This window comes from Dipteris shenzhenensis, chromosome 27 (assembly GCF_047967505.1).
Source record: "Dipteris shenzhenensis isolate YYH24624 ecotype China chromosome 27, Dip_SZ_1.0, whole genome shotgun sequence".
NCBI lineage: Eukaryota > Viridiplantae > Streptophyta > Polypodiopsida > Gleicheniales > Dipteridaceae > Dipteris > Dipteris shenzhenensis.
In genome coordinates this window covers 9,065,667-9,081,008 of record NC_141622.1, presented here as the reverse complement: position 1 = coordinate 9,081,008, position 15,342 = coordinate 9,065,667, and the positions used below count along the sequence as shown (strand labels likewise).

The 15,342-nt window shown below is 42.2% G+C and overlaps 1 protein-coding gene across 1 annotated transcript; it reads right to left on the bottom strand.

Annotated features, from left to right (window-relative positions):
- Nucleotides 1-13,566: 13,566 nt before the first annotated feature.
- LOC147883833 (gamma conglutin 1-like) lies at nucleotides 13,567-14,724 on the bottom strand. The gene has a single exon (XM_087398868.1). It carries the CDS (start codon nucleotides 14,722-14,724, stop codon nucleotides 13,567-13,569), a length of 1,158 nt encoding a protein of 385 aa, XP_087254994.1.
- Nucleotides 14,725-15,342: the final 618 nt, after the last annotated feature.

Here is a 15,342-nt window from a genome sequence, read left to right as displayed (position 1 = left end):
TGTTGAGCAAAAGCCTGTATCCTTTAATACACAATTGGTTTTGAAGGCTGGGCTGAGTCGTAGGAGCTTGGCGTTGCTTTTTAAAAATTGAGAGTTGTCAATCCATACGCACGAGGAGCTTCGAGAGTGCCTTGCAGACAACTTGTCGAGGCCTGCAAACATCCACCAAAGCCATAGATCTGAATCAGATATCCGTTCATGATCGCCGAATTAACTAAGCTACGAGAACACATTCTCTACGAGGTCCTATAACTTCAAAGCCAAACTGCAAGATGCGCCTGACGATACCATCTAGATCCCGAAACACATCTAGATCCCGAAACCAGCTATTATCTACCTTACTCAGGAAGGCAGTCCAACTTCCTTCCTGGACTGCCAACTTCCTTCCTGGACTGCCTGGGGCAGCAAAAGAGGCAGCGCGTTAACGCGCTGCCTCTTTTGCTGCCCCAGGCAGTCCAGGAAGGAAGTTAACGCACTGCCTCTTTTGCTGCCCCAGGCAGTCCAGGAAGGAAGTTGGACTACCTTCCTGAGCAAGGTAGATGATCGGTGATCGTTTGCCTTTGCGCGCGCATGTAAATGCTATGCCTCTCTAAGATGCCGAGCGTCGCTCCATCAGACTTCGCTGCGGATTTCGATGGTGCTCAAGGAAGGCAATGGAACTTCCTTCTTGGACTGCCTGGGGCAGCAAAAGAGGCAGCGCGTTAACGCGCTGCCTCTTTTGCTGCCCCAGGCAGTCTAGGAAGGAAGTTGGTAGTCGTTAACGCGCTGCCTCTTTTGCTGCCCTAGGCAGTCCAGGAAGGAAGTTGGACTGCCTTCCTGAGCAAGGTAGATGATCGGTGATCGTTTGCCTTTGCGCGCGCATGTAAATGCTATGCCTCTCTAAGATGCCGAGTGTCGCTCCATCAGACTTCGCTGCGGATCTCGATGGTGCTCAGGAAGGCAGTGGAACTTCCTTCCTGGACTGCCTGTGGCAGCAAAAGAGGCAGCGCGTTAACGCGCTGCCTCTTTTGCTGCCCCAAGCAGTCCAGGAAGGAAGTTGGCAGTCGTTAACACGCTGCCTCTTTTGCTGCCCCAGGCAGTCCAGGAAGGAAGTTGGACTGCCTTCCTGAGCAAGGTAGATGATCGGTGATTGTTTGCCTTTGCGCGCGCATGTAAATGCTATGCCTCTCTAAGATGCCGAGCGTCGCTCCATCAGACTTCGCTGCGGATTTCGATGGCGCCACCGCTACTGCTCCCATTGATTAACAAATCTTTTGCCTTTGCTCTCTCTCATTGGGTCCCAAAATCAACTTCCTCAAGGTGGCAGATAGTCTCATGACTTGCATCGTGGATCTTGCCCATCTCGATTCTCAGGGCTTGGTCGCTGGTGTTTTTGGAGCCACATACATCTTGGTCCTACATTGCTTCTTGAACTGGGTGCAGCGCCTTAAGATTAAGCAAAAGATCTGCCATTCACGTTATGGAACAAAGAGGAACCGACCATATCTGTGTTTGGACTACGTCTATATGAAGCGTTTTGTTAATGTCCTGGCTATGGATGTTATTAGCTTCTCGCCCATAAGCCTTTTCTACGCAGCATCTGTGCAGAAGCTTTCTTCTCTGCTCATACTAAGATCATGGCATTTAAAGAAAACCCTGTGAAGCTTCGCATTAGCATTTCTTTGTTTCTATGGAGGAACTTAATACATTGTTTCTATAGTAATGAGGCTAATCGGTTAGGACCATGGAATGAATCAGAGTCCTTAGATCTAAATGGTAGGACCATGGAATGAATTAGAGCCCTTAGATCTAAATGGGTGAATATAATCCAACCTCAAAGCACAGATATGTGTGTGTGATTTTTAAAAGATCATTTTTCTTTCTTGTGAGTTTTTGATTCGCACAACAACTCGATTGAGGAGCGAGTTGTGCGAATCAGATGCAAGGGAGGGGAACTTGGACTGTCGAGGGTAGTAAAAGAGACAGCGCATTAACGCGTTGCCTATTTTGGTCCCTCGGGCAGTCCAATAGTCCCCTCCTTGCATAGCGTTCAAAAGACCATGTGACCTATCCCTCCAAGAGTCCAATAGCATTCCAAAGACCATTAGACCTGTACACCAAAGCATACTTGTAGACAAAAGATGAAATGGTTGAAGCAACCTTTTGTGAGTATGAAAGAAAGTATTGATACATGGAGGATTGAGTAGAAAAGCCTTCATGAAAAGACAGCTTGAGATGCCAAAAAGGATAGCACGTTAACGCGCTGTCCTTTTTTGCATTTCAAGGTGTCTTTTCATGAGGGTAAGGGGTAGGCATAGAAGTGCATATTTACCACTGCAATTCCATATATCCAAGTGTATAGATACCACTGCAAGTTGATATACTATGTGCATTGGAGATGAACCTTTTTCTTTCAGGACACAAGTGGGTGAATGTTCCCTAAGCTAGAAATCAATTGCATTGGTAGATACATGTATTTGTTTTTAGTTTTGGTTTTTATTGAAAAGGTTTTGAGAACTATGATTGGAAAAATGCCGTGTTTTTTGTCTTTTCAGGATGACAGGAAAAAAAGGCAGAAAAGTTCAAGTGGCACATTCTACAAAGGTGACAAGAGGAACAAAAGTAGATCACAATGTTGAATCATCAGTAGGTGGAACAGAAGAGCAAGAAAGTGTGGTGGGTCTAGAGGTTGAAGTATCATCAACTCAAAGAGATGAAGGTCCAAGAGTAGAGGAGGATGAGTTGGATAGTGAAGTTCAGGTGGAAGGAGGAGGTGATGTGATTGGCAAATGTAGGATGCTTGATTCAAATCAGTGTCCTCGCATTCCCTTGTGTAGGTTGATACCTTATGCAAGAGTGAGAGGACTTCGTGATGATGTATCTTCACTCAAAAGTACATTTCAAGTGGAGGGCTATCTCCCAGAGAAAGGGTCTTTCATTGTATCTGTCTGCAAGAGTGATGGAGAGGAGATAGTTGTGACAGATGATATGAGGAAGAGTTGGTCTCCCACCTGGAGAGAGGTGGATGGGGAGTTTGAGAAAGATGTGATGTCTAACACTGACTTTCATTTTATGTCACAAAAGATGTTATTTGTTTGGGAGGGCAATCATAGGACCACTGCATGGATGAGTGTTATCAAGGAAATCTTTCCTACAAACAAGAAAAGACATGTACGAGTGGTATGCACAATAATTGACCCAAGGAAAATTAGTGAGATTGCTCTCTTGGCAGGGCTACAACGAATGAATTCGTAAGTACATGGACTCTTTGAATCTTCTCCACATTTGTGTTTTATGATACTTTGCATTTATTGATTGGGTTGTGTACTTTGCTGTTTGTTTTCTAGCATGAATGAACATGCCATTATCAAACCCAGTCTAAGGGACATACTCATAAATGCACACAACATTTGTGAGTGTGACTCTATGGTGTTTATGAGAACATTGTCTTCGAGTGAGATCAAATCAATAGAGAATTGGAGGGCTCAAGAGAGTAAAGGGAAGAAGCCATGGTTTCCATTGACAAGAGGTTATCTAGCAAGGCTTGTTTTCCAGGTAGAATGTTGCATTTGTATTGATGCTTAGATCTTTATCACTCCTTTGCTTTCTCTAATTGGAACTTATGTATGTAGGTTGAGTACAATACAGAGCTTAAAAAAGCAATGGACAAAATATCTACAAAGCTACCTTTAGATCAAAGGGGAGAGGCAGAAGGAAAGCAGCGTACCATAATTCAAAAGAGAATTGCTGGTAGGATGGGAAAGGTGTGAATTGAATTTTCTATACTTTGTTGCATTTATTTTGAAGTTAAAGCAGCGTACCATAATTCAAAAGAGAATTGCTGATAGGATGGGAAAGGTGTGAATTGAATTTTCTATACTTTGTTGCATTTATTTTGAAGTTAAGTGACTGACATGTCATCTTTGGATAGGTGTTGAATTGTATAGATCCTGGTCTTGGAGAGGCTTGGTTGGAAAAGTTGTTTGCCTTGCGCTTTGATGGTACGGACTCTTGCGTGACATTGGAGAAGCTCCAACTCATTGCAAAGTCTGATTTGAGATTAGAAAAAAAAAATATTTTCCTTTCTTTGTTAGAAGCCACTAAACCTATGCGAGACATGTACTTCATGCCTGTGGGTGACCTTGAGTATAGAGGGTGTGTTTCTTCTACCAATACAAATCATCTTTCATGGTGTTTGTTTGTTTCTTGCTAATGGCATGACTCTTATTTTTTTATTATAAAATTGCGTCAACTTTTACTTTTTAGGTGGATTAGTAGAGAGATATTTTTGGAGAAGGTGGAGAGACAGTCATTGAAAGTGCTTGAAGATTTGAGGGTGATCATAACAATGGGCATGCCTTTGGATACCCCTAAGGATTACACATTGCAGCAATATATGGAGGATATAAAATTGGAGGGGAGAAAACATATGTTTGTGGTGCTAAGATCAAAGGAAACAAAGATGGAGAGCAAGGGTGGGAAAAAAGGAGATGGACTATCTGAGTTGGACATGGCTGCCCATAGGGTGGTTTATAGGTACGTTGTCAATTCATTTGAAGGTTCATTTTTCATTTGTCTATGTTTGTGCTGTTGATTCATGTAATTACACAATTTTTGATGGTTTGGGACATCCTTTTTTTTTTTGTTTCTTGGTTGATAGATATCTCTCCCACTTGGCAATAGAGAAAAGGATCTCTGACATTTTAAATTTGTGTAAGAGTTGGGTGGAGATTGGTCATGCTGCATGCATGTATCCACCGGGCATGCACCATCTCTCTCAATGGGACTTAGCACATTGTCCCTGGTGGATAGATTTCCCTAAAGGACAAGTACTGGTGCGAGAAAGAGACTTGTACAATACTTATGCTTCACAAAAAGCCAATGAAGCAAGTAAGGACAAAGTGGAGGGAAGCTCAAGGAGAGATAAGAAAGACAAAGAGAAACAAGAACATCCTACAAAAAAAGGTAAGGAAGATACAATATGATTATTTGTTGATGTTGTCTTCAATTCGTTTTGACATTGCATTAATAAGTTTATGATTGTTCTCTTTCTAGATGAGGGACCATCTAGTCCTATGCGGCATGAACTGGATCACATAGAGAGTGCAGGTAAGGGTGTTGTTGTGTTCTACATATGTAGTTGTTTGAATTGATAAGTCTTTCTACCCATGAAGTGGATCAAAGGAAATGAATCAGGGATGATTATGTCGATTGTGCATTAGTTGCAAAGACAAAAACTACAACCCGTCATAGTGCCTAGTTGTCAAATCTTAGACATGACAAGGGAGAACATACTCGACCTCATGGGTCAACATTTGCTTGGGTGTAGCCAATCGTGGAACTATTTTTTGGGCCATTTTGGAGCCGTGATGCGATGTGCTCTTGGGTGAAATTTTGAATTTTGTGCGGACCTGTGCTCTCGCCAAAAATTTTCTCGATATCATGATGCCGCACTGGCATAAAAATGAGACGCAATCTATTTATTCTAAACACCAGAGAGCTCGAGACATGGTAGCTCTGCACTACATCGTGCATCTTTGCACTACTTCATGCAGAACAGCCTCTAGCCTGACCACTTATCATCGAGCAGCCTTTGCCGCAGCTTTACCACCTATCACTGGGCACCGCACACATGCAGATCATTAAAATTCAAGGTTGGCTTGGAGTGACCACTGCGCTAGTTCTTGGCATAATAGTGAGATGCACTCTATCATTTTGAACAACATCGCAACACAGTCTCTTGCCTAACCACCTGTCATCGCACACCCTTTTGCCATAGCTTTGCCAATACAAATCCTAGGTTGGCTTGAAGAGACCACCATGCTAGTTTTGGTCATAATAATGAGACACAATCTAGCACTCTAAGCATTGCCTCAGCACAGTCTCTGGTGTGACAACCTTTGATTGCCCAGAATTCAAGGTTGTCTTGAAGCGATAACTGGTTCTTAGAGTTATAGCTCAGTTACCTATTTTTACGTATTACAGGAGGAGGTCTATGAAAACTAGTGCATTGGCAAATAGAAAGAGATCTATGAAAGCCACCGTGTTGGTTCTTGGAGTTATATATTTGTGATGGACAAGCATTTTTCGAGCGAAATCTTCCGAGTGTCTGAGTGAAAGAAAAAAAAAGCTTTAAACTATGTAAAAATATGGCAAAAATAGATCGAAACAAAACATAGTTTCACTTAGAAATATGCAAAGTATTATAGCAATGCCCATTTTATACATAAATCTTTACAAGAATATTTGGGAATGATGAGCAACATAATGGGATGGCTTTTGAAGAGACCCACATATAGAGTATACTTCACTATGAAAATTCCCTTATGATCCTTCTTACAACTTCTACTTAATAGGGGGTGACATTGAAAACCCTCTCTCGACCTAGCCTCATGAAAGGGTTTATCCAAAGAAACAACATTGAAGTAAACCATCAAGGTAGTTTCGCCCGTGAAACCCCTTTTTAAGTAGGTCTTCTAAGGGAGTTTTGCTGGCAAAACTACCATGGACAACACTTTTGAAAATGGCATAGCTTTCACATCCAATGCCCAAATATAGTCATTTGACCACTTAAATTGATTGGAAAACCCCATTTGAGCATTTCCATGGGGTTATATTTGGAATTTATCTTGCATATATAGTATTAAATATTACATATGTTTTATAAGAGTGACATATAAGCCCAAGTTATAGTAATTTAAACTTCTTTAGAAACATATCCATAAATATCTTGTTATTTATGCTATTAAAACACTAGAAAGCTCTTGTCATATTGATATACATGGAGGTAGTCAATAGAGCGAGCGAGAAAAAGCGAGCGGGCCCAATGAAGCGAGCGAGTTTTTTTACAATTTCTCCGATGAGAACAAATTTGAAACCAAACTTACTATAGCAAGATGTTGTCATAATAAGCATACCAATAATCAGACTTACAATCCACCCTATCTTTCACTTGAAGAACATAAACTAATTACCAAACTCATAACATAGATGACTATTGAAATACCATTTCACCTGCAAAATGCACTAGACCAAAACTTTCCAAATGTGTCCATGGTTCACCACAACAATTATAAGTCTATGAACAAAATGGTGTTTTAAACCATATTCTAATCCCCCTGACATTCATCATCAAGAAAGTAGTTGCGCGCATGTGGTTTATCTAATTGGCACTCATCATATCTCTTGTCGGCTGTCATGAATCTTGCCATTTTTTCTGTATAGCATGGTAACAAACTACAACAAAACATACATTTCAAAGGAAAGTAAGTCAAAGTGGAACAATGAAAATAATTTCCAATAAGAAGAACTTGCCATCCTTGTGTTATAAAAAAGACAATTCGCTACCAACAAAAAGCAGAAAAAATCAATTGCTAGATCAAGGCCTTACAAACACTATCCAAAGCATCAAAATTTGTACTTTCTTGATTCAAAGGCACCCGTAAATCTTCACTATCTACCATATTATAAAGATGCTAAATAACACTTTCAAAGTCCTCAATTTTAGCATTCGAAATATATAACAAAAAAACTCAGGGCCAGTAGCATACTACTCATCAAAGGGGTTTGTGACAGGTTCCACTCTCTCTTCTTCCCCCTCTCCATCATGCTCTGACCTGATCCGTTTTCCAGAATGATCTACCACAAGTGGCTCAACAATGCTAGCCACAATACCGTTGTCTGAATCAAATGAAAAACAAGGCCTGCCAATGGCCTGACAAGCACGCATAAGAGGGGCTGTACCACAACCCATCTCTAGAACCAGCCCTCCAGGAACACAGAGAAGAGACATAATGCAACCCACAAAAAAACTACTCCTCTCTAGTCCACCTCGTGCTAGCTGAGAAGACATCGGCACGATTGTCCTTGAAGAGGGAGGTATGTGATGAGTCCAGACATCTTCACGTGGATCAATCAAAAGCTGTTGGAAAAGTGGAAAGCTCTCCTCCCAAAAAACTGTTGGATTCTTCTTTGCTCTACGTATTAGAGCTAATACTGAAGATTGCATCTGAAAACCACATGGAGAAAAACATGTATAGTATATTGACTTCAACTAGTAAGCATTATAGCATGAAAGATGGCAAACATAGCATGCATAGGACTTATCCTTCCAAACATATCATGCATAGAACTAACGAGGAGACATTTGTCAAAGACACTTTTATCATGGAATGCAAACATAGAGTGCATGGAATGATAGCTTACCTTAACACTAATAATCGATTTGTGGAGGTATTGCAACATCTCAAGCAATAATCAATATGTGGAATTATTGGAATGAGGAGGGCAAATGTTAAAGAATCCATTGAACAAGTTTAGCTTTTTCCATTTTGAAGCATTTTCCATTAGATAGAAAGAAAGTTTATTAAGAGTCTTTGAAAGACCTAAGGTCTATGAGATAGAAAAAACCATATACAATATGCTAAATGGGTGACATCTCTAAGTGCATCTACACCCAAGACAAGTGCGACATCAACTCAAAAAACACTAGGATGGTTCAACTATGTTACAGCATCACTATAGATGTCCTTTCGATGTTGGACAAGTAGTCAAGTGTACAGGAGGCCTCAATGATGCACAAGGTTGTGGTTGCATCAAAGCCACATGATGGAGAGCTAGTGATTGTCGATGTGTGTGGTCTAATGTGGTCTCCTAGCTGTGTCTCTGTGTCAGATAAATGCCGATGTGACACCTATTGGTGGGAAGATCCGTGAGATTCATCTATGGAACAACAAACTCGCAAGTCTAGCACATCTCACACTATGGGCCTCAGCTACATCTTCCTAAGCCTATTGGTTCTTGTCATCTGACAAGAGAACCTCAGTGATCAAAGTATAATTGGAATCTTGGTCACCTTGATCTCATCTACATGTGCCTTGAGCAGTTGGTCTCTAGCCTCATGAGTAAAAGTTACTAGATATTTTTGAGTTTGAGTAAGATAAGAGGCTAGGGAGGGGTCTGAAACCATCCCTAAAAAACAATTGTAATGACCACATATAGTAAAGTTCCCCTATGATTGAATCTCTTGTTGATCTCTTGCTGAGCAAATAAAGTGCAAATGCAACCCTCCCTAGGTCTGCTGCCCACTCTTAATGCATAGTCTATGTGATGAAACATGAAGCTGTCAAATGGAAATCCTCCAAGAATAGGGGAGCCGGATCCATGTGTAGCCTAGTTGATGGATGAATCCTTCTTATTATATCATAAGTAGTGATCTCTATAGATCCTAAACTTTACCTAGGGGTCCTATATGTAGGTAGTTGTAATAGATCCTCTCAGATAGCTTGGTTAGCCCGGTGGTAAGTGAGGAGAACAAAGGGGCTCTAGGCCATGGATGATTTTTTCCTATTAGTTTTGAGCTCGTTTTGAGTCCACATTTTCTTAGGTGTAGCCAATCATGAAACTATTTTTGAGGCTATATTTGGGTCGTGACCCAACGCACTCTTGGATGAGATTTTGAATTTGGGGTGGACCTATGCTCTTGCCAAAAATTTTCTCGACATCATGATACCACACTAGAGTAATAATGAGACACAATCTATCATTCTGAACATCGCAGAGCTTGACACATAGTAGCTCTATCCTACTTCGCATAGTATTGTCTTTGGCCTAACTACATCATGCAGCTGCGAGTCTGCCCTGCTTCACATAGCACAGTCTCTAGCCTAACTGCCTGTCATCAGGTAGCCTTTTTCCACAGTTTTTCCACTTGTCATCACTGGATAGTACGTGGGTGCAGATAATGAAAATTCAAGGTTGTCTTAGAGTGACCACAGCACTAGTTCTTGGAGTTATGGAGTTACCTATCTTTACTCATTACAAAAGGAGATCTATGACAACCACTGTGTTGGATCTTGGAGTTATATATTAGTGCACCAATGAAAATGTATTTCGTTGTGCAACCAAGGAACATGCAGTTGTCGATATGGCCCTTGAGGGGTTCCCTTTAGGAGCAATGGCCATATTGACATGCCATATTTGTCCAATGGCATCCTCGATATTATATAATGCATGTTAATATGGCCCTTGCTTTTAGAGTAGACCCCTCAAGGGACACATCGTCAAAGTTTAATTGTATTTTTTTAGATGTATCTCCATGCAACCATTGCGGTGGTTATTGGAGCTATTTTAGCACTATTTTGGTCTTAAACCAAGGAAAATGGAGTCCTATTTTATTGGTATTTTAGTCTTTGTTGCAATAGATCCTAAATGAGGGCAAAATTATTTCAAGCCACCGTGGTGGCTGAAGGCCCAATGGTGCCATCCAAATAATCATTCAAGCCAAAATTTAAGCCACTGCGGTGACTGAAGGCCCCGTGGTGCCATCCAAATAATCAACTATAATTTAGCGAGAGTAAACATTGAGCAAAAGAGATTACATCTGCATCCAATAATAGGCTATGGTGCCGATGGAGGAGGCGATGGAGAGGCCAAAGACCATGCACATTGTACAAATGCAAGACTTAGAATATGCCCCTCCCAATAAGACGACATAACTCTACTATGAAAATCCTTAGCCCTTCGTCAATGTCTTCGGAGAATCCATAGAGCATAGCCATATAGAGGCCAGAGGTGTGGATGCCATTCAAGGTGGTGACATGCAGATGTGGGGGGAATTGATTGAGGGAATGAATGATCCACAAGAGTGAGCATGAGTGGTTCAGTGTGCCAGATTTGATAGTCACAAAGGCATCTTACTGTGTCATCCTTTCAACCAACTTGCCACTTTTTCTCTGTACTACCTCCAACTACTTCTGCATTCAGATCCTCTTTCATTGAGTCACGAGTGTTGTCCTAGGTGCCATCCAATGCTTTTGCATATTCAACTAGCTCCTTGTTGTTTGTTGATGTAGAGGCACTTGGCACCCAGCTAGGGTCTTGCCTTGCATCAGAGGGCGCTTCATCCCCCAACACCATGCTTGCCATGTGTAGCAAAACTGATGCAGGTTCGATGTAGCATCCGTGCATTGCATCCAATTGCCCTTGCTCTAGAAAGGGTCAAGCTTCATGGGGTTTTGACATTTTGCGAGTAAATTTTTTTGCGAATTTGCGAGTTTTTCAAGTATTTTTATGTGTGAATTTTATAGCTAGTGGCTAGTTATAATTATTGCATATCATAATGCAAGTATAAATAATAATTAAACCAAGCAATATATTTCATAAACATAGGAAACACTCACTGGAAACCATGGACAAGATCTCATCATAAATACCTTGGATCAATAGATCACTGTTAAGCTATAAAGGCAAGCAAGAAGTAGCCAAGCATCATTGCATTTGTGGTTGAGTCAAGCATAAATAACCGATATAATAGCTTGCCGACAGCGAGCTATAAAGATAAGGTGCCAAAAACCTTTTTTCCAGATGGCATTTTGGGGTTTCCTCTAGAGGTACCAGTCGTTTTCAAGGTTTTTAGGCTTTCTAAGCTCATTTTTGGTGTCAAAGAGATCAACTTGTGCATGTATCAAAAGTTTTGTTTCTTCCAAGGAATTTATACTCCTCTGGTAACATAGTTCAAGTTTTGTTTTATTCCAATGAATTTGTACCAATGGAGCAGAGTAACGATGGTCATCCATAGGTTAAATATTTGAACATATGTAATTTCTAGTTTTGTGGGAGAAGTGTTTGTTTGTATTGGGTCCTCTACATGTAAGAATACAGGTTGTGCATAAAATAATATTTTAAATTTCTCCCAATGCTAAATACATGGTTCTACTTAAATTTTTCCATTTAAAAACATCATTATGGTTGAGTCAAATCAATCCTTGTAGCTAGAGATCAAGGTGGTTGTAAGAGTTCTACACCATACGATCTTTAATGGCATGCCATGAGCTATAGAAAAAATTCAATAAAAACTCGCAAAATGTCAAGTCCCAGCTTCATGTTTGCAGACCGCAGGCCAAGATACAGAAAGCCACAATGCAAAGGCAAACTAGGAGCCACAGGAGGGAAGCTTACATGTTTTAACATGCACTCTAATTGGACATGCCAGCCTTGCATGAAGGGTGGATTGCCTCTCCGTTGTCTAGTTCAAAATGAATTGACAACTCGCATGCATCGAGATGATCCATGTCAAGCCACATATCTATGTGTCAAAAATAGGCTCGGGTTATCTCCACGATGACATATTGAACTGGCAACAATGTCCCCATCGATGAGAGGCGTGGTGTGTTGATGTGGCAATGCCAGTCCACCAAGGCAATGATGGGGCATCCATGTCCACAAAGTTCATGATGGGACATACGATGAGGGCTATCCACATGGCATTGGGTCCACATAGGCCGTTAAGAAATCAACGCCTACCAGATTCATAGTGCGGACCCGTGATGTTGAAAAATGGTCCATGTGTAGAAATGATAACTTGGGGCGGACTGTATCAATCCTCCCCAGCCTAGAATCGTTGGGAAGTAAAATGATATTTTCCGCCAAGTCTACTTGGCTATATGTCCTCATGGAATTACTCTGTAATTGCCTGGCTATTAAGGAGGCTGATCCTTTTGCTTTTCCTTTTGAAATAAAATTTTGATTCCAAAAAAAAGATTGAGTAATGGTCAAGCCTATTGATTCGAAAGAAATCCCTAGCAGTTACATCGTGTTGAAGATGGAATGAACATTAAAGGTAGCCGACAAAAACGCCTTTAAACTAGCCAACAAAGGTAGTAACATTGGGTGGCCAGAGGAGTTTACAGCCCCCCATATTGTGGTGATGGAGATGCAAAATTGCAGATCGAAAGGAAGAAGAAAAACGCATCAATATAAGAACACGTCAATGACTCGTGGAGAGATCCTAATAACTTTATCGATGTAAAGTAAAGAAAGATCGACGCACAAGAAGACTCAGGCAGTATGCATCCATTGAAACCACAAAAGAAAACAAGTATTGTTTACAGGATGGACTTGCGTGAATGGAGAAGAAGACCCACGAATGACTTGAGAATACCTTTTAGCGATTGCCGATACTAAGAACTTGCGAGCTTCAAAGCTTCGTGCAAATGTTCAAAGCTTCTACGAAAGCGTCGTGAGACTATTGTATTCCATGCTGTGATGGAGATTCAAAATTGCAGATGGAATTGAAGATGAAAAACACATCGATGTAGGAACACGTCAATGCAGCCGTGTAGAAATCGATGCATACATAGCCCAAACCACATGCAGGTAAGAACCATTAAGCTACAAGCAGCTCTAGCTGTCGAGGTACAAGCAATTGCAGCCACAAAGTGAAGAAAGATGGCCCCACAAGAAGGCTCACGCAGTACACATCCGTCAAAACCACGAAAGACACCGAGTAGTACTTGCAGGATGGACTTCCATAAACCATCAACGACTTGCAAACACCTTGCAACGATTGCGAGTACAAAGACCTTGTGAGCTTCCAAGCTCCACGCAGATATTCAAAGCCTCTCTGATTAAAGAACAAAAGAGCATCAAAGACCGAGCAGCTTCCTCGAGGACAAGCACAGGCGAGCAAGAATGAGCTGGTCGCAAAGGAATGAGCAAGAATGAGGGCCATACCAAGGACTAACCTACACCAAGCCACAAATTATAAATCCGAACCTATCAGCATGATTCATCATCAATCCTTAACCATCAAAGAAAATCCTGACACGCAGTTCTGTAGTAGCCCAAGTATCCGCTGAAGCCAAGCCGCTTTTGATCAAGGTCGAACTCGATCAGATTGTCCTGTTGTTGGAAGGTTCCCAGCACATGTCTCTGTGAAGGCCGGAAGGCTAAGCAAAGCACATTGCCAGGGACGGAAACCATAGAGTTCACGCCCCAAATCTGCCAAATTACATTACCCTCCAGCTGGACATTGATCTGGGGGACAACTAGACCTACAGGAGAGAAGCCGAACAGGGATACTTGAGCGTATTGGATCGTGGACGCATTGAAGCACGTGTCGAAGGGAGCAACAGCAGGAGCAAAGGCGATGTTCATCTGGGCGGCCTGGGTTCTGAAAGTCGAGCGTAAGGCGCGGTAGACTGGACCAGGTAACGTCGTGTAGAGTTGCACCGAGCTTATTCGAAGACTGAATGGGCGAATCTTCAGATCCGTGCCGTCTACAGTCATGCTTTGCACCCCCAGCGCGTACAAGCCGTTGTTCTGCTTGAGCAAAGTCGCGAACACGAGGAAGGATGTCATATTCCAGGAGGGAGGTCCGAACCAGGAGTCGAAGGTATTCCGGAAGAAGTAGTCGACGCCACCGCCGAAGACGATGCGACCGGGGCCATAGTTACCGGGGGGGGGCAAGCAGTATGCGAAGGTGCGAGAGAGGCCAGCTGAGGAAGCCAGCTGGGAGAGGAAGGAGTGGCTGTGGGAGGTGAGGGAAGCGAGGCCGGGGAGGGGACTGGAGGGGACGCAAGCGAAATTGATGTATGGGAGGGAGGAAATATTGGGGAGGTTGAAGGAGAAGGTATCGGAAGAAAGGTAGCCAGTGAGGTTGTAAGGAGGGAGGCGAATTGGGCAAGAGGGGTGGTACTCGGAGTGGGAATAGCAAGGGAGGTGTTCGAAAGAAGAGGAGGATTGTGGGAAGAAGGTGGCATTGGCATTGGTAGTGCCATTGCTGCATGTGAGCCAAGGCAGGGTGGTGGAATCTATTGAGAGAAGAAGCTCCACTGGTTGAGTGGGCGTCCCAACTCCAAGCTTAGAAAGGAAGTTCATAGAGCCTCCATTGATGATTTCTCCAACTAAAGACTTCCCTTTCTCTACGCTCAACCCCACACTTCGGTTTCCTCTTGCTATGCCCATATTCAAGCTCAACACCACATGACACACAAAGATGGTCCATAAGGGACTTGTGCTTCTTCTTCCCATCTTCACCACATTTGCCTCCTCTCCTCATCACCACTCTACTCACTTTATAGTCCTTCTAGTCCGCATCTCCCTCCCTAGTCCTCAGTCCTCGTCACCACTCCCCTCAATTTATCCACCCTCTTATCCTTCCAGTCCACCTTCCCCTATCCATCACCCTAGAATAACACACTTTGCCTTCGGCACACATCCCACCCCCTCCAATGCCATGTGCCCACTCCAATTCCATGTGCCTTGGAAGTGGCTTTTACCTCCCCATGTGCAAGACAAGCTTACTTGAGACACGCATCACCCTATAATCATGCGTAGATGAGGTGCACCCCTTGACCTCTGTTCAAGCAAGACATTGAATTATTTTGGATGTACTTCGAATTTTAAACTCATTTGATAATAAATTGGTTTGATATCAAGAGCTAGTGTGGAGTAATTTACAAAATAATATTGGTCCTTGCATATCAACCTATATGTGAAGCACACACTCACAAAGACAAATTGCATCTTATCTTTTTTGTGAGGGCATGCTTGTAATAGTTTATACAAAATTAATGGTGATTT

Excerpts from the sequence above, each read along its gene's own strand:
- LOC147883833 (XM_087398868.1), bottom strand. The coding sequence starts at position 14,724 with ATGGGCATAGCAAGAGGAAACCGAAGTGTGGGGTTGAGCGTAGAGAAA.